The 20,454-nt window shown below is 40.8% G+C and overlaps 1 protein-coding gene across 11 annotated transcripts in view; it reads right to left on the bottom strand.

Annotated features, from left to right (window-relative positions):
- Positions 1-20,454, bottom strand: part of znf385d (zinc finger protein 385D) — a 232,295-nt gene that overhangs the window by 71,598 nt on the left and 140,243 nt on the right. For 9 of the 11 annotated variants that reach the window (XM_048154134.1, XM_048154135.1, XM_048154132.1 and 6 more), the window contains one exon: positions 4,005-4,147. In XM_048154134.1, the coding sequence (XP_048010091.1) occupies positions 4,005-4,147 (143 nt within the window). Of the gene's footprint in view, positions 1-4,004; positions 4,148-13,961; positions 14,026-17,023; positions 17,378-20,454 lie in introns of those variants that run through there. The other 2 variants (XM_048154141.1, XM_048154140.1) reach the window with 2 other exon arrangements.

Below are 20,454 nucleotides of genomic sequence, written 5' to 3' on the forward strand. Positions count from 1 at the left end.
TGTGTGCATATGACTAAACTCTTCTGTGATGCACGATTGTGCCTCTCCGCTCCACATGCATACATCTGTTACCAGCATGTTAGAAAAATCCCACACTCCACTTTCCAAACGCAGGTCCAGCCAGTTCAGTCGACTCTCCAGCCAAATCCCCTCCCAGCGTCACGGCGTCTTAGGACAACACAGCCTGTCTGTTGTGCTTTTACAGACTTAAGCACATGCAGGAATAATCGGAGAGGTTCCCATCTGTCGGTGGCACAACGGGTGAGCGCTGATGAGAGCTTTAGTGCCACACCAGCATCTTGCAAAAAATTAATTTCTCATTTTTGCATAATACTGACAAAAAATCCTGAAGCAATGCAGCAAAATGTGATCCCAGAGGATTGCTCTTTCAAAGCTCGAGAGAATAAAAGGAAATTGTAAGTATCAACATTGTCTCAGATGTTTCTCCTTAAAATCAATTTAAGAGAAATAAAAAGACACAAATGAGATTTTGTTGAGTTCATAGTGAGATTTCTGACTTTTAATTGCAGAATTTGGTATCTTTGCAAATCTGAGCACAGTTTGAGATAATGTTGAGATCTGTGTTAAGGTTATAGAGCTATAAAATTAACAGAATATATAGTTTAGTCTTGGGAGAATTTGATGAGCAATATCGGAGTTCATAGTGAGATCTGACTTCTGATTCCAGATTTTGGTATCTTTGCAAATCTGAGCACAGTTTGAGACAATGTTGAGAATTCAAGAGGAGACATGTGAGAATACTGGGGTCTTTTTCTATGGAGACACATTTGAAAAGCAGGAAGTTTCTCTCAGTTTTGTCTCCATTTGTTCTCATTTGTGTCTTGGAGACGCAATCGAGATTTTAAAGAGATATCTTTACACACGTTTTTCTCATGGGAACAGGTAGTACAATCTCAGCATTTCTCAGCAGTTTCTCCTTCAAAGCTCAGGAGACATAATGGTGTTCTCAGTTATGGTTAAGTCTCAGATTTGTCTCAGATTCTTCTCCTAAAATTCCAAAAGAAGTAAAAATATACAGTACAGTCCAAAAGTTTGGAACCACTAAGATTTTTAATGTTTTTAAAAGAAGTTTCGTCTGCTCACCAAGGCTACATTTATTTAATTAAAAATACAGTAATATTGTGAAATATTATTACAATTTAAAATAACTGTGTACTATTTAAATATATTTGACAAAGTAATTTATTCCTGTGATGCAAAGCTGAATTTTCAGCATCGTTACTCCAGTCTTCAGTGTCACATGATCCTTCAGAAATCATTCTAATATGCTGATCTGCTGCTCAATAAACATTTATGATTATTTTCAATGTTGAAAACAGTTGTGTACTTTTTTTTTCAGGATTCCTTGATGAATAGAAAGTTCAAAAGAACAGCATTTATCTGAAATACAAAGCTTCTGTAGCATTATACACTACCGTTCAAAAGTTTGGGGTCAGTAAGAATTTTTATTTTTATTTTTTTAAAAGAAATTAAAGAAATGAATACTTTTATTCAGCAAGGATGCATTAAATCAATCAAAAGTGGCAGTAAAGACATTTATAATGTTACAAAAGATTAGATTTCAGATAAACACTGTTCTTTTGAACTTTCTATTCATCAAATAATCCTGAAAAAAAATATTGTACACAAATATTTTGTACAATTGTACACATTAAATGTTTCTTGAGCAGCAGATCAGCATATTAGAATGATTTCTGAAGGATCATGTGACACTGAAGACTGGAGTAATGATGCTGAAAATTCAGCTTTGCATCACAGGAATAAATTACTTTGTCAAATATATTCAAATAGAAAACAGTTATTTTAAATTGTAATAATATTTCACAATATTACTGTTTTTTACTGTATTTTTAATTAAATAAATGTAGCCTTGGTGAGCAGACGAAACTTCTTTTAAAAACATTAAAAATCTTAGTGGTTCCAAACTTTTGGACTGTACTGTACATGACCGACTCATACAGTAAGATTATAGAGCTATAAAATTAACAAAATATATAATTTAGTCTTGGGAAATTTTGATGAGCAATATCAGAGTTCATAGTGAGATCTCTGATTTCTGGTTCCAGACTTTGGTGTCTTTGCAAATCTGAGCACAGTTTGAGACAACATTGAGATCTCTATTTGAATTCAAGAGGAGACATGTGAGAATCTTTGTCTATTGTGACACATCTGAAAAGCTGGAAGTTTCTCTCAGTTTTTTTTCCATTTGTTCTCATGTGTGTCTTGAAGAAGCAATTGATATATTAAAGAGATATCTTTTGACACTTATGGGAACAGGTAAACGCTGATAAGCAGATTAGAGCCATGTCAGCATTTCTCAGAGATTTCCTTCAAAGCTCAGGAGACATAATAGAGTTCTCAGTTATGGTTAAATCTCAGATTTTTCTCCTAATATTCCAAAAGAAGTAGAAATAGACACAAACTTGTTTCTTGGAGAAGCGATTGAGATTTTAAAGAGATATCAAGTTTATATCATTTATAACATTAAGTCTCAGATTTGTCTCCAAAAGTTACATAAGAAGTTAAAATAGACACAAATGAGTCATACAGTATAAGTACAGAGCTATAAAATTAATAAAATATATAATTTAGTCTTGGGAGAATTTGATGAGCAATATCAGAGTTCATAGTGAGATCTGACTTCTGATTCCATATTTTGGTTTCTTTGCAAATTTGAGCACAGTTTGAGACAACGTTGAGATCTCTTCTGGAATTCTAGAGGAGACGCTTGAGAATCTGAAAAGCAGGAAGTTTTTCTCCATTTGTTCTCATTTGTTTCTTGGAGAAGCGATTGAGATTTTAAAGAGATATCAAGTTTATATCATTTATAACATTAAGTCTCAGATTTGTCTCCAAAAGTTACATAAGAAGTTAAAATAGACACAAATGAGTCATACAGTATAAGTACAGAGCTATAAAATTAATAAAATATATAATTTAGTCTTGGGAGAATTTGATGATCAATATCTGAGAAAATCAAAATGTGCCTCAGATGTTTCTTCTAGAATTCCATATGAGAAGTAAATATAAACAGACATACAGCATGAGAACAGAACTATAAATCGAATGCTAATATCAGCTCTGATCATTTTGAGAATTTAATGAGAAGTAATTGAGATCGTATTAAGATGACTTTTCTGACAATTATGTATTTGAGTTTATTTGCTACTCATTTGGTATCATGGCAGAGTTTGAGATCTCTTCAGAAACTTGAGGCCTCAGAAGAAGCATCTGAGAAATAGGATACTTAAAGGGTTAGTTCACCCAAAAACGAAATTTCTGTCATTTATTACTCACCCCCATGTCGTTCCACACCCCTAAGACCTTGTTCATCTTCAGAACACAAATTAAGATATGTCTGATGAAATCCTAGGGTATCTGATCCACACATAGACCTCAAAAGGTGCAATGTCGTTGCTGCCTATGTGTGGATTAGATACCCTTGGATTTCACCAAAAATATCTTAATTTGTGTTTTCAAACGAAAGGTCTTACGGGTGTGGAACGACATGAGGGTGAGTAATTAACGACAGAAATTTCATTTCTAGGTTAACTAACCCTTTAAGCAAAGGTCTCCAATACGTTCTCTATGTAATCTCACTGGGAATCTATTAGAAACTCTATGAGAAACTTCCTCTGTGAGAAAGTCCTTTGTGCCTTTTCTTAAATAAATAAAGACCATTTGATTTCTCTTCTTCTTTTAGCACCAGTTATTATTTGCAAGCCAGATATACATTTATCATCTCACGCTTCAAATGACACGTTTATATGATCTTCAGAAGTTCACAACAGCTGGCTTTGCATTTCCAGAACGAACTGCAAACAACTCCACACTTAACAGTCCCAAAACAACCAGCACTCATGTGACAATTACCACAAGCGACACTCTCTTCAAACCACGACGGACGGCGTGTGTAACCACCGGCGCAAGAACAGAGCGAACCTCATTAGCACCTCTAGACGGAGTGTGTTTGTGTGACTCACGCTGCTGAAGCTGGGAAAGATGTTGAGTGTGGAGCCGCTGTCCAGAGGGAAGGGAAGGAAGTGCTTCATACCCAGAGAGGGCGGCACAGTGGGCAGAGGAGCTCGTACCAGCGCTGGCACCAGTCCGCTCTGACACGCATTACCTGAGGAGGAAGAGAAAGAGACAAAAGTCACGAAACATACCCGGTTATGAGATGATGCACAGCAAACTCCAGCACATGTGCAACCACTGGAGAGAGACTGATGAATTATTATTAAATGTATTTGTTTTCTTTAGCTGGCATACCTCACATGTGCATGCCAAATTATCCTTTCTCAACATAAGGCATACTGTTTTATTTAGTCATGAGCTCTATGGGAAGCCAAATGCACCACATGAACCGTGCAATGCTATCCCAAACTCTTGTGCAAGTAAATTGGCTATCTGGTGGTAAGCCAGTTGCACATTCCTGATGTTATTTTACTCAAATGAAAATTGAGTAATCTTTCTTTAAAACAAAGCATCATGCTCTACCTCTACAACAACTTTCCTCTTTGGATGATGTGACTTTTCAACTTCTTCCCCTTCTAACATGATAAGTATAGGCAAACTGAAAACCAAAGCAGCTTTTGGCTGAAGCCTATCTGTAAAAATCTGATAGAAATGTTGTTCTAGGACCAACAAGGATGTTGTTGCAGGAACATGGCCTACAGTTGGCAAAATCACAGTGAGCTCAGAATTCATGAGTTCAGTTCAAACATAACATGATGATTCAGAACATTTCTTTGCCACACGCAGTGAAATCTGTGCTGAGGATCTGGATGCTACCGCCGATGACATTATGACTTTTTACCCATTACTAAAACTATCTGCCATATCATTTACTTTTGAACACACTCTCCTGGAACTATAAATACCAAAACAATATGCTTGTCAAACTGAGACGCTTGATTGGCTGTTATCTGTAATAGCAGTAGAGACAAACTCTAGTCCAAGTGGGAGAGACAGAAACCAGTGGCGGAAAACAAAAGTAAATAGCTTGTTTTATTACAGTAAGAGTGTTTGTGTGGGTGGCGCTGGAAAAGGCAGATTTTTACAGCACATCCCATTAATGCACCAGAAAAAGAAACAGCGTTTCGTATCCAAACGGAGACAAAAGCCAGAGCAGAAAGACAAAAAGACCCAAAGCGTTGCAGAAATGTGATGCCAAAGAAAAATGGACCACTCAGGGTTTGCTTTATGCTTTGTGTTTCATTTAAGTACCACTTAAGTTTCTCCTACAAAAAGAAAAAGGAGACTATTCTTAACATAGATAAAGATTCATGTGAATAGCAGCTCAGATCATTTTGTCAAATGAGAATTGAACGAGGAATGTCTGAGTCCATATTGAAATATCTTAGAAACTTTATTTTGACAAATATAAGCATTTTTGAGATCTGTTGTGAAAGTCTAGAGGAGAAAAAAAGAGATTTTTGTCTCATTAGAAACATCTGAGATGCAGGAGAATGAAGGCAGTCTCTACTTGTTTATTGCAAGTGAAACAACTAAGATATTAATAAGATCTCATCTAAAATAAAATCAATCAAACAACTTGTTTTCAATTCTTCTGATTGCACAGCTTAAAATTTTCTTGTATCGCTTCTGAAACTCTACAAATTAGATTACCAAGGTCTTTTTCTCAGGAGAAAGTTGAAGACTTTAGAAAAATTCTCCATTTGATCTCTTGCCTGAAAAACATCTGTGATATAGAGATCTCCTTTGTGATTTTTCTAACTCATGGGTTTAGATGTTATCTAAAATAAAACCCATAAAACAACTTGTTTTCTCTTCTTTTGATTGCATAGCTTGACATTTTCTCAGATCTCTTCTGAAACTCTAGAGATTAGATTAAAGGATTAGTTCACTTTCAAATGAAAATTACCCCATGATTTACTCACCCTCAAGCCATCCTAGGAGTACATGACTTTCTTGTTTCTGACGAACACCATCGTAGAAGTATTAATAAATATCCTGACCCATCCAAGCTTTATAATGGCAGTAATGCATTACCAAAAGAGAATGAGCTGAAGAAAAGGTCTCCATCCACATCCATCCATCATAAACATATTCCACGTGGCTCCGGAGAGTTAATAAAGGCCTTCTGAAGCAAAGCGATGCGTTTGTGTAAAAAAATACCCATATTTAGGGTTAGGTTAGGTTACTTTATTAATACCTGCAGGTAAATTTGTTTTGCAGCATGATGAGTACAAAGGCATCTATATCACAAAGACAAAAAAACAAATAAACAAAAACAAGAACAAAATAAACAGTTACATGATACATGTGCAAAGGCTCCACCACGCAAGATTTGTAATATATACATAAAACCTGTACCTTCATATACAAATGCACATCCCTGCATATATGTATATATATACCTATACCTATATAAACATACATACCCAAATAAAAACCCTATTTATTATTTAACACTGTTAAAACAGCAGGAATAAAGCTGCTTTTATACCGCTTTGTTCTACATCTTGGGACTAAAAACCTCCTTCCAGAAGGAAGAAGCTGAAACTCACTGCGCAAAGGGTGGGAGTCATCATTTAAAATAGAGGCAGCCATCCTCTGTAACTGTCTAGTGTACCGGGATATTTAACAAGCTATGAAGTCAAATATCTAGCTTCCGCCAGACCGCCTTTTGGATTCTTCAGAAAAGTTACACTGTACGTCCTACGCCATCCCTATTCAACTTACGGAACTGACACGACACCAGTTCCGTTTTTTCCATAATTTGAATACGGAAGGCGGTCTGGCGGAAGCTACATATTTTACTTCATAACTTGTTAAATATGGATATTTTTTTTACACAAACGCATTGCTTCACTTCAGAAGGCCTTTATTAACCCCCCGATAGGGCTGGACGATTAATCGAAAAGTAACCGAAACCGAAATTCAGAACCTCTAACCGACGTAATTTTCCCATGTCGGTTATTTCGGTTTTTTAATCCTGTTAATACTTTCCCCTTAAAAACATTACCGCGTGTGTAGCCACATGACTCCGCCCCGTCCAGTCAGTGGGATAAAAGCAAAACACAGAGGTGAACGCCGGTTCAACACATAGTGATGGCGCGTGAGCGGTGAGCCTTGCGTCTTCACTAAACTTTGTCAGTTGTATTTGTTTTAAGGTTTGTACATTCAAGCGATTAGAGGATCAGATGTATTATTATTCCGAGGTATCGCGCTCGCGCAGCTGCATTGTGGCGCGAACACTCGGCTCATACAAACAGTAGCTGAGAAAAACGTGAAGATCGCGCGCACTGAGAGGAACGCAGAAACTAGTCAGCGCTGTCCAGTGATTTATCACTAAAGGAGCTTAGAAACTCAAAACGTCTTATAGCATATATTGCCTACTTAGTTTTGGAGTAACCATTTACAACCCACAGCTTCACAATAAACAGAGAGACGGTATGACTAATTCACACGCAATCACTTGTACTGGTACTGTGCTAATTTATCTTTATCTAATTTACAACAAGCAGAAATCTGTAAGAAATGTTATGAACCATAGATAAAATAACTGCTGATAGTGAGCTGTTATGTCAGATCACTCTTTAAATAGGAAAAAATATCCCACCTTTTAATGGTCAATCATATTTACAGTACAAACCTTGTCACTGAACTATGAGGGCAAAAAAAAAAAAAAAAAAACCAGAAACAAAATAATCGTTCATTAATCGTAATCGAGGTGAAATGTTCAATTAATCGAGGTTTTGATTTTAGGCCATAATCGTCCAGCCCTACCCCCCGAGCCATGTGGAATATGTTTATGATGGATAGATGTGGATGGAGACACTTTCTTCAGCTCATACTCGTTTGGTAGCGCATTACTGCCATTATGAAAGCTTGGATGCGTCAGGATATTTATTAATATTTCTCCGATTGTCTCAAGAAAGTCATATACACATAGGAATGCTTGAGGGTGAGTAAAGATTGGGGTAATTAACTAATCCTTAAAAATGTTCTGTCATGAAACTCTAGATAATGCAGGCTGATAGGTCTTTAACTAAATCTGCTTGCAATCACATCATTCTCTATAGGGCACAGCTGATTGGTTCCTGCTGTATCAGTAGCCAATGAGCTCACTGTTCAACCTTCAAATACATGGTCAGCATTTGCATAGCAGTGCAGCATGCTTTCAGAAACCCTCACCTTCCCCAGCTCCACCTGTATAAATCTGCTACAGGTAATTAATGTATGCTATACTACAGCAGCAGCAATTACCAGCAGCAGAAGCAATAACCACCACCACTACTAGCAATATCCACCAGCAGCAGAAATAACAGCAGCAGCAATATCCATCCGCAGCAGCAATAATAGCAGCAACAGCAGTAATAACAGCAGCAGCAGCAGCGATAATAGCAGCAACAGCAGTAATAACAGCAGCAGCAGCAGCGATAATAGCAGCAACAGCAGTAATAACAGCAGCAGCAGCAGCAGCGATAATAGCAGCAATAACCAGCAGCAGCAGTAATAACAGCATCAGCAGCAGCAATATCCACCAGCAGCAGCAATAACAGCAGCAGAAGCAGCAGCAATAACCAGCAGCAGCAGTAATAACAGCAGCAGCAGCAAAAACCAGCAGCAGTATCCACCAGCAGCAGCAGCAATAACAGCAGCAGCAGCAGCAGCAGCAATAACAGCAGCAGAAGCAGCAGCAATAACCAGCAGCAGCAGTAATAACAACAGCAGCAGCAAAAACCAGCAGCAGTATCCACCAGCAGCAGCAGCAATAACAGCAGCAGCAGCAGCAGCAGCAATAACAGCAGCAGAAGCAGCAGCAATAACCAGCAGCAGCAGTAATAACAACAGCAGCAGCAAAAACCAGCAGCAGTATCCACCAGCAGCAGCAGCAATAACAGCAGCAGCAGCAATATCCACCACCAGCAGCAATAACAGCAGCAGCAGCTATAACCAGCAGCAGTAATAACAGCAGCAGCAGCAGCAGCAATAACAAGTAGCAGCAGCAGTATCCACCAACAGCAGCAGCAATAACAGCAGCAGCAGCAATAACAGCAGCAGCAGCAATATCCACCACCAGCAGCAATAACAGCAGCAGCAGCTATAACCAGCAGCAGTAATAACAGCAGCAGCAGCAGCAGCAATAACAAGCAGCAGCAGCAGTATCCACCAACAGCAGCAGCAATAACAGCAGCAGCAGCGATAGCAGCAGCAATATCCACCAGCAGCAGCAGCAGTATCCACCAACAGCAGCAGCAATAACCAGCAGCAGCAGCAGCAGCAGCAGCAGTATCCACCAACAGCAGCAGCAATAACCAGCAGCAGCAGCAGCAATAACCAGCAGCAGCAGCAGCAATAACCAGCAGCAGCAGCAGAATCCACCAGCAGCAGCAGCAGAATCCACCAGCAGCAGCAGCAGTATCCACCAGCAGCAGCAGCAGTATCCACCAGCAGCAGCAGCAATAACCAGCAGCATCCACCAGCAGCAGCAGCAGTAATAACAGCAGCAGCAGCGATAACAGCAGCAGCAATATCCATCACCAGCAGCAATAACAGCAACAGCAGCAGTAATACCAAAGACTATAGAATAACACAAGACGAGTCACTCGTATTGTTTTGAATGGGAGAAAGTGTAACGCGCAATATGGCAGAATAAGTCCCGCCTTCTAAACAAGAGCCAAACGCCGACTGGTAAAGTCATCGCGTCACTTCAGCTGCTTTTAGAATCACCGGTTTCTATAGAAACAGTCAGACGCGCGCCTCCGAAGAGACGCGCATTTAGGTCTGCGCATGCGCATTAGCTTGATCCAGCCTGAAAAATACAGTTTTTTTGTCATGATTCGAGCGTTTAGAAACACAATTTATGAGCCGGTTGTTGTTAGATTTCATTGGTGATTTCAAATATGAAATTTAATCGTAAGGTTGGCGAACAGTTTTGGAGAATTTGATGTTTCCCCATTCAAAGAGATAGGAGCTGCATGATGCCCAGGACGCCCGAGAGGCGTTTCAAAGATGGCCGCCGAGTGAAATGACTTGTCTTAAAGGGACTTTGGTAATATCAGCAGCAGCAGCAATAACAGCAGCAGCAGAGATAACAGCAGCAGCAATAACAGCAGCAGCAGCGATAAGAGCAGCAACATCCACCACCAGCAGCAATAAAAGCAGCAGCAGATAATAGCAGCAGCAGCAATATCCACCAGCAGCAGCAATAACAGCAGCAGCAGCAATAACCAACAACAGCAGAAACTAGGAGAAACAACTGAGATAAAAAAGAAAAGTTGATATCACATAGGCTTGTCAGTTTTTGGGATTGACAATCGCATTTACTTACAGGTGTGAGTCTCTAAATTTCCCATTCACACAGCAACTTACAGCAGCATCTCGAATACTAGGGACTTTAAGCAACAGCTGCTGATGGAACAACAGGAAGTAAACTGTCAACTGCCGTAGCTAAAGAACGTAAAAATCACTGAGCAACAACAAAGAGGATGGCTTAATGGATCATTTAATCATTTGACGTAAAAAATAAATTACATTTACATAAAAGCAAGAGAATGGTTGCTTTTGGCATTTTTGCCTATTTTTCTATTTTTCTAGACAGTTATAGTAGAATGTCAAAAAGTAGCAGTTAAATTTGCGCATGCGCAACAGAACACCAGAAGGCCGTTACATCAGCAGCTGCTGCTTAAAGTCCCCACTGTCTGTATGAATGTGCAATGAGAGTCAAGCCTGTATGCTCTTACCAGTAACCATAGCGACAGTGACCAAAGTAATATCAAAGATGGCGACGTCCATAAAACGGAAAAGTCTTATCACTTTTGACACGACCAGGCTCAGTCCAATTGAGCAGCGAGCTGTGTGACAGACAACAAGTTGTCAAGTCTGGTTCCATTTACAGTGCAAATTTTCAGAGAATGTGGATGTGAGTCCTGAAAATCTACGGGTGTGCGTTTGGTTATAGAATGCGGTTGTCACTCCTGTAAATAACCGCACTGTGTGTGAACGCAACCATATTAAAGACTCAAATACAGGACTGACAACCGTAATCTGCTGCTGTGTGAACACGGCCATAGAGTTCGATTTGCTGTTGTATCTCGAATAACTAATCTCATCTGTGTTTTTGGGGAGTTTTGAAATCTCAGCAGCAGCTTGACATGGATTACGAAACAAAATGTTAATAATTCCTCTAGTCCTTCTGGTCTGTGGGGAGGAGAAATAATAAAAACGAGAATAATCATAAAAAAAAACACCCTTGTTGCAGCCATAAATTGTTGTGCCACATGCCTTTGTGCAAGTGCAAGCATGTCTTCGTTCTCCCTTGACAAAGCTTGTCAATCTCACGCCTCTGTGTCGGCGACTCGACTCTGACATGTCAAATGACATCAGTCTAAAGGAATGCTGTCACGGAGCCAGACACTGAACAAGAAAACAGAATTAAATATGCAAGCAAAACCACGGCCTGAGTGACAGCAGGAACTGTGACCGAACACTCGCCGCTCTCCCGGCGCTAACCATGAGGCGTCTTTAGAACCAAACATCTGGGTTTTATCTCCTCGGGGCTTTGAAAAGCTTTACAAGGTTTGATTATTGTGTGAGCACGATGCAACAACATTCAAAAAGCCTCTTTCTGGAAAAAGGCAAGCAAGCAAGCAAAACATCAATGCTGGCAGCATGTCACTGGGGTTTAAGGGAACACGACTTATTAAGTTGATGAGAACATTTTGATTGTTACGAGGCATTTTGACACTGTGCCTGCAGCGTAAGCGAGTCTTTTACGGCTCTGTTTTCCGTTTCAAAGAACAGTAATGTGGAAAATGTCCAATCTTCTCTGCCCTGCAGTCAGTCTTTGCGCTGCTTTTGGTGAGCAGTATTTTCAGCACCTTCTCGTCTATGGAGACCGCCTCGCTCTTAGTGCTGAAACAACCTTTCAGGCTTCTACAGATGGAGTCATGGGTTCAATGGTTAGCATGGTTCGCTTAGATTTGCCTTCCCCACTTATGCATCACGCGTTCTATGCTGGCGGCCTCATCGAATTTCTCTCATTATCTGTCTGCATGTGAATCTCCTAACAATGACAAAAATGGTGTGAGACAAACACGCTGTCTGTGAATGTCGTGTCAGCCAGTATCGAGTTCTCTTTCACGCTTGAACAAACATTAACACACAGAATTATGCCAAAATGCCAGTTTTGTGTAGTATCCTCATAAGAGCAGTCTTAAATGAATTTAATAACGTCTTAAATGAACTTAAAGAGTTGTGAGAAGATGAGATGCGCATCAGATCCATGTCGTGTTCAGCAGCGGCAGCTCTTAAAGTGACAGCAGCCTAATAAACCAGCTGCTGTGATGTCTGTTAATTAATTTTAATCGAAGAACAAAGGTAACAGAAAATTGTAGCTTTAATAAGGATTAATCTATATTTAATTTATAATTTATGCAGTGAAGACTGTAAAGTGTTTGATAACTTTATTCAATTTCTGTGTATTTCCTGTTAGACAGGTAAATATGATATTTATAATAATGGGTTTATGTGAAGATTGTTTTAGTTCACTTAAATTAAAAGTTGTTATTTTTTTAAAGCCTAGTAAATGTTGAAATTGATAGCTTTTAGTTTTACTGTAATGTTGAATGTCTATAATTAATGTTAAAAAAAAAAATATTTCATAGATTTCAAAAAATTGTTCTTTAAATGTAAGAATTTGAATTCCTGAAAAAACCATCATAAATAACCTCTTAATGTGCCAGTTTATGTGTAGGCAGTGCAAAAAGACAGCCTTCGAGGTTTTTTTAGTGCAAAATCTGCCATACAATCAGATTCATTTTATTCTTATTAAAACAATAAGATGTTCTTAAGAAAATATGAGAACTAAAGCGTTTTTCAAGAATTGCACATTCTTACGAACTTCTTAGAATTTATCTTAACAAATTTCGTAATTTTTTTAATTAATCTGTTTTTTAAACTACTGTGTGATTTTATTTCATGTGGTGATAGCTTTTTTCCATCCAAGTTGTGAATTTAAACTTTAATCTTAATATTGCAAAAAAAACTATCAAATTAAGCAGATTTTACATCACATGAATGTATATGCAAGTCACAGCATTTCACAGTTTTGAGAGGTGATTGCAGCCAATTATTCAGTCGCATGACTTGAGATAAAGTCTTGAGACTTTTTTGATGTGCATCTAGGAATTCAGCTGGTAAATGTGTTTACATAGTAGTTTATGCGCATAACTTCTTACAGAATTAAAAAGGTTTCCACCTCAACAGTTCATACGTTTTTTTTTGTTTGTTTCAGAATTTCAATATGTTTCCCACCAGCATTTCTTATTTGCAATATCCCAAAATGTGCATAAAAACGGTGAATGGAAAGTAAGCTAATGTAAAAATAGATATTTCACATATCAAACCTCAATGAAAAGCCAACATACAATATATATCAGTATATATATACAATATATATCATATATAAAATATATCAGTCAGACTTCATTATATGCATATGTGCAACATATAGAGTGAGATTATCAGCTGCGGGTTACATCTGGAGAGGATGCAAAGGAAACCCAACAAGTTTGGTCAGAAAAAGACTGCAGAGTTTCAAAACCCTGAATCTAAGCATGAACTTTGACCTTATTCTCACCCACCTGCTTCGGTTCTCACCCACCATCTCTGTGAAACACTGCTAAAACTGCCCACTGCTGCAGCGATCACAGTAATGAAATGGCAGAGAAGTGTGTGTGTGTGAGTGTGCCTGTAGAACCGTCTCCATATCTCTGTTCAGATGTGCCCATCATCTTAAAACAGCACTTGCTGCTCGGAGCGGTGCTGACTGAGAGAAAAAATGATGTCTGGAGGACAAATACGGCACGTAAATAATTAATCGCATCCCGTCTCTGTCACTCCTAGAATTCTCCTAGACTTGATCCGCTCTGCTTTATCTCCATGTCCCTTGATATAAAAAACACACATACCTGCAGTCGAAACACACACTGCATAGAGCAGAAAGCCCTCTCCTGATGGACTGTCATTCCAAACCTACGAGTGTACAATATAAAGAAGTTTAGTTCAATACAACCTTTCCTTTCCATCAATTTGACAACAACCAATATTTATTTATTGAATTATTTACTGCATTGCATGTACAAAGGAAGTCTCTGGGGCATTGCAACAAGAGCGTTAAAATATTGTTTCAAAAGTATGGCTCTACAAACTAATAAAACAGTACATCTTTCCCTCAAATCAAGAACGATACCACTAGACGGACTGGATACTGCTTCGGGTATTTAAAGACCCCTTATTGTTAACAGAAATATCCACCCACAGGAATTAATGTCGATAACACGTAACCAGACATTCATCTAGACAAGTAGTCCCACCGCTAAAGGATGATTGAGACAACTAAACTGCTCAAATAATAAACACACAAAGTGATTCAACACAAATACAAGCTCCACGTTTCTACTTTGAATCCCTCTGGAATGCCTCATCATAGACTCCCATTGAGCATCACTGCGAATATAATTTTTGTTTGTTTTGACAATCTGAGGGATGAGTCAATATTTTATGCAACAGATGTTGTTCATTAAGCTTAAGTTGTTTTGCACATTCCATTAAGGGCCAGTTGCGGTATTGTGCACCGTGTATGATTGATCATTTATTTTGAAGATTAAAAAATGATGATATCAAGATTAGAATAAATAAACACACACACACAACTTATAAATTGCATGCAAAACTGATTGGGTTTTAAATTGTAGTACAAACCGAACTAGCAGTGGTCAGGAAACACTAGTCATGTGCTCTGCAATGCAATCTGAGGTTATGAACCAAATAAATAAAAAATCTGGGGTTAACCACACTGTAGTCTCTGCTGTCAGCACCCACATCCTAACATGTTCTACACTGCTTTAAAGCCAGGACCTTAAGATGCTGCCTACATAGGGAGCTCACCAGGTTTTGAAACCAAACCCATGTCTACAGCGGACACGATAGTTGAGACTGTCTGCTGCATCAAAGCTGCACATCAGGGACCAGAAACATCAAGTTGCCTTTGATTTCAGTCAGAAGTTTAAATACACAACAAATAAAATTCATACTAAAACCTATTTGTAAATAAAGAATAATTGAAAGAAAAAATGTCTGTGCAATATACAGCACAGGTTAACCCTAACCCTAACATCACAGTCTATGTCAAAAGAAGCATCGGCAGCTTTGTTTATTATAACGGGAGTGATTTAGTTGAGGAGTGTGGCATCACGCATCACGGCATGCCACCTGCGTCTAGTGTAGACATGGGCTGTGTTCAAAATCGCCCCCTGTACCCTATATAGGGGACAGCCATTTGTAGTGGTGTCCGAAACTATAGTGGATGTTATCGAGTGCACTTATTCAATCCCATAATACACTGCAATAACGAGTGTACAACTGATGTACGCTCAACAGCTAGAAAATACCCAAAATGCACTGTGACGGTCATGCCGAATGAATTCCCACGTTTCACCAGAAGATGGCGCCTACAGGTGAATCATCCATCCATCCATCCATTTTCCAAACCGCACGTCCAATGTGGGTACAGCGTAATATCATACAGGTATAAATCCCATATTTTTAAAAATTTATTTTTGGCGTTTTTGCCTTTTTTTTTTTATTATAGGACAGTATGTAGACAGGAAGCGAAGTTGCACGCCACCTGCGTCTAGTGTAGACATGGACTGTGTCCGAAATCACCCCCTATACACTTAAATAAGGCACTATTTGAGAGGGCAGCCATTTGTAGTGGTGTCCGAAACCATAGTGGACGTTATCGAGTGCACTCTTTCAATCCCATAATGCACTGCAATAACAAGTGTACAACTGATGTATGCTCAACGTCTAGAAAATACCCATAATGCACTGTAACGGTCGTGCCAAATTAATTCCCGCATTTCGCCAGAAGATGGCGCCCGCAGGTGAATCAATCATCCATCCATTTTCCAAACCGTACTAGTCCAATGTGGGTACAGTGTAATATCATACAGGTATAAATCCCTTTTTTTAAGATTTATTTTTGGCGTTTTTGCCTTTTTAATGATAGGACAGTATGTAGACAGGAAGCGAAGTTGGAGAGAGAGAGAGGAGGACGGGATCGGGAAAGGTCCATGAGCCGGGACTCAAACTCAAGCCGCCCAAAGCGTAACAGCGCTATATGTCGGTGCTGCCCACGAGGCTATCGGCACTGACATACATTCCTTTTTAATTGATTATTCAATTGTTTAATTAAGGTTTATACATGCTAGTTTCTATGACAGAGTTCAAGATAAATCTTTTCATTACTACTGGAGATGCCAGTTTGCTAAGTTTCAAATGATTATTACACGGCAAGCAAAACTACGGAAACGCGGAAGGGTGCACTCAGTGTCTGAATTCACTCACTCAAGTGGACTAATGTAGGGAATAGTGAATGAGGGTATAGGGGGCGATTTCAAGCACAGCTATGGTGTGACATGCAATACTTCATTATAAATTATTTTAAACAGTTTTTTTCTTGTCATTTTTAAAATACGTTAAGAGTTGCTGCAAGTGATAAAAATGGTAAAACATACAAAAGCATTTAAAAATAGACTCCTTTCCTTTTACATTCATAAAAATTTAAAACTACTGTCTTGAAAGCTAACAAATCATCCCAATACTTGTGCTCACGTTTTCTAAAAGCTGCATCAAATTCATCACAGAGCAACAGATCTGCTGTATCTCCTGCGGTGAGATCTGATCCCGTTCCTCCGCACATTGGGAAAAGAATCATCCGTTCAGCAGGCAACATGCTGAGAGACAGAGCGGCATGTTTCCTAAAATCTCCTAATCCCTTCAGTTTTGCCGAAACGGACGATTTCACGCTGTTTGCTAAACTCCAATGCAACAAATCAGGTGTCTGGTGAGGCACGCATGCAGGACTGCGATCCTCTGATGTCCCCGTGAGAAACCCCCGCTGTGAGCGCCAGACGGGGAGTCTATAAAACAAAACCGCAGACTTTATAACCAGACTGACTTCACTTACCAATAAACATGCTCTCCATGGTCATCACGGAGCGTCCCTGCGCACCGATGCCGTCAAGAGTGAATCCATGATTTCATCTGTACATGTGGGGAACTGCGACCACGAGGGCTGCTGCTAGTTTTCTCTCTCTATCTGTGAACTGAGATCTTCAGAAAAACTCTGTCTCCCTCTCGCACCTCTGTCCTCAGCTGTGTCTCAGAGCGAGGTGATCCTCTCCAGCTGTAATCTGACTCCTGGTGAATGAGCTCTCGCCGGCGTGCCGATATCAGCGTCTCTAGCGGGAGTCAAGCCGCGGCTGCTCATTTGTTCTGTCTGAGTGTTCCTCAGGCTCTACTCTCTCTCTCTCTCTCTCTCTTATCTCTCGCTCCCTCTTCCAGCACCTCCCAACTTCATATATCATGTTCTCTCTCACTCTCTCTTCAGTTATCTGGTGACGTCCTCAAATGTGATTCATAAAGTAAACAAGATTTTAATTTCTAGCTTACTGTATTAATTTATTTAGCAAGAAAATGTGAACGTTTGGTCTAACTGCAAAAGTCTTGATGCAGTGAGGGTGATTTAAATGGTTTAGGGTTCTCACTGTTGTGTTGCTAGATGGTTACTAGGATGTTCTATTACTAGGGTGTTCTGCAAGGTTGTTGCTAGGGTGCTCTAGGATGTTGTTAGGTGTTGTCGGTAGTTGCAGAAGTTGTTTACTGGCAAAAATGAAGTCTCACATCTCTGTGATCTTCTGCTCTCTAAATATGCCTCGGGTCACACCTTCAATGCAAGTCTCTTTTTGCTGGTTATCATCTGCTAGGGGAACAAAAGTCTAAACACTCAGTAAAGTAACAGCACACATATGATGCGTGAAAAATGTACGGCAAGTGTTATGTTGCAATGTTCAATAATTACAGTTAAGAGTTGGTTCAGATCACTATTCTTTTAAAGGTAATGTAAGACTTTTTATGTTAAAACACATTCTCATAACCCAGTTTAATAGTCATATGAACAATAAACTGTTTTAAACATTCTCATAACCCAGTTTATTGTTCATTGACTATTATTATTATGCCATTCATGAGTTTATCTCTCCCAGAAGTATAAAAATTGAGCTCGCAGATCTGTCAAGATTTTTCCTGCTCAACTAATAGAGAGTTTGGGGTGTGGCTACTGTAACAGGTGGAGAGTTTAAGGCATGGCTACTGTAGAAGGTGAAGAGCTTGGGGTGTGGCTACTGTAGCAGATGGAGAGTTTGGGGTGTGGTTACTGTAGCAGGTGAGGAGTTTGGGGCATGGCTACTGTAGCAGGTGGAGAGTTTGGGGTGTGGCTACTGTAGCAGATGGAGAGTTTGGGGTGTGGCTACTGTAGCAGGTGGAGAGTTTGGGGTGTGGCTACTGTAGCAGATGGAGAGTTTGGGGTGTGGCTACTGTAGCAGGTGGAGAGTTTGGGGTGTGGCTACTGTAGCAGATGGAGAGTTTGGGGTGTGGCTACTGTAGCAGGTGGAGAGTTTGGGGTGTGGCTACTGTAGCAGACAGAGAGTTTGGGGTGTGGTTACTGTAGCAGGTGGAGAGTTTGGGGTGTGGCTACTGTAACAGGTGGAGAGTTTAAGGCATGGCTACTGTAGAAGGTGAAGAGCTTGAGGTGTGGCTACTGTAGCAGATGGAGAGTTTGGGGTGTGGTTACTGTAGCAGGTGAGGAGTTTGGGGCATGGCTACTGTAGCAGGTGGAGAGTTTGGGGTGTGGCTACTGTAGCAGATGGAGAGTTTGGGGTGTGGCTACTGTAGCAGGTGGAGAGTTTGGGGTGTGGCTACTGTAGCAGATGGAGAGTTTGGGGTGTGGTTACTGTAGCAGGTGGAGAGTTTGGGGTGTGGCTACTGTAGCAGATGGAGAGTTTGGGGTGTGGCTACTGTAGCAGGTGGAGAGTTTGGGGTGTGGCTACTGTAGCAGACAGAGAGTTTGGGGTGTGGTTACTGTAGCAGGTGGAGAGTTTGGGGTGTGGCTACTGTAGCAGATGGAGAGTTTGGGGTGTGGTTACTGTAGCAGGTGGAGAGTTTGGGGTGTGGCTACTGTAGCAGATGGAGAGTTTGGGGTGTGGCTACTGTAGCAGGTGGAGAGTTTGGGGTGTGGCTACTGTAGCAGACAGAGAGTTTGGGGTGTGGTTACTGTAGCAGGTGGAGAGTTTGGGGTGTGGCTACTGTAGCAGGTGGAGAGTTTGGGGTGTGGCTACTGTAGCAGACAGAGAGTTTGGGGTGTGGTTACTGTAGCAGGTGAGGAGTTTGGGGCATGGCTACTGTAGCAGATGGAGAGTTTGGGGTGTGGCTACTGTAGCAGGTGGAGAGTTTGGGGTGTGGCTACTGTAGCAGGTGGAGAGTTTGGGGTGTGGCTACTGTAGCAGACAGAGAGTTTGGGGTGTGGTTACTGTAGCAGACAGAGAGTTTGGGGTGTGGTTACTGTAGCAGGTGGAGAGTTTGGGGTGTGGCTACTGTAGCAGACAGAGAGTTTGGGGTGTGGTTACTGTAGCAGGTGGAGAGTTTGGGGTGTGGCTACTGTAGCAGGTGGAGAGTTTGGGGTGTGGCTACTGTAGCAGACAGAGAGTTTGGGGTGTGGTTACTGTAGCAGACAGAGAGTTTGGGGTGTGGTTACTGTAGCAGGTGGAGAGTTTGGGGTGTGGCTACTGTAGCAGGTGGAGAGTTTGGGGTGTGGCTACTGTAGCAGACAGAGAGTTTGGGGTGTGGTTACTGTAGCAGGTGGAGAGTTTGGGGTGTGGCTACTGTAACAGGTGGAGAGTTTGGGGCATGGCTACTGTAGCAGGTGGAGAGTTTGGGGCATGGCTACTGTAACAGGCGGAGAGTTTGGGGTGTGGCTACCGTAACAGGCGGAGAGTTTGAGGCATGGCTACTGTAACAGGTGGAGAGTTTTGGGGGGTGGCTACAATAACAGATGGAGAGTTTGGGGTGTGGTAACTATAGCAGGCAGAGAGTTTTGGGTGTGGCTACTATAGCAGGCAGAGAGTTTGGGGTGTGGCTACTGTAGCAGATGGAGAGTTTGGGGTGTGGTTACTGTAGCAGGTGGAGAGTTTGGGGTGTGGTTACTGTAGCAGATGGAGAGTTTGGGGTGTGGTTACTGTAGCAGGTGAGGAGTTTGGGGTGTGGCTACTGTAGCAGGTGAAGAGTTTGGGGTGTGGCTACTATAGCAGATGGAGAGTTTGGGGTGTGGTTACTGTAACAGGCAGAGAGTTTGGGGCATGGCTACTGTAGCAGGTGGAGAGTTTGGGGTGTGGCTACTGTAGCAGATGGAGAGTTTGGGGTGTGGTTACTGTAGCAAGTGAAGAGTTTGGGGCGTGGCTACTGTAACAGGTGGAGAGATTGGGGCGTGGCTACTGTAGCAGGTGGAGAGTTTGGGGCATGGCTACCGTAACAGGTGGAGAGTTTGGGGCATGGCTACTGTAG

The sequence above is a fragment of the Megalobrama amblycephala genome, linkage group LG13, assembly GCF_018812025.1.
Source record: "Megalobrama amblycephala isolate DHTTF-2021 linkage group LG13, ASM1881202v1, whole genome shotgun sequence".
NCBI classification, from domain to species: domain Eukaryota; kingdom Metazoa; phylum Chordata; class Actinopteri; order Cypriniformes; family Xenocyprididae; genus Megalobrama; species Megalobrama amblycephala.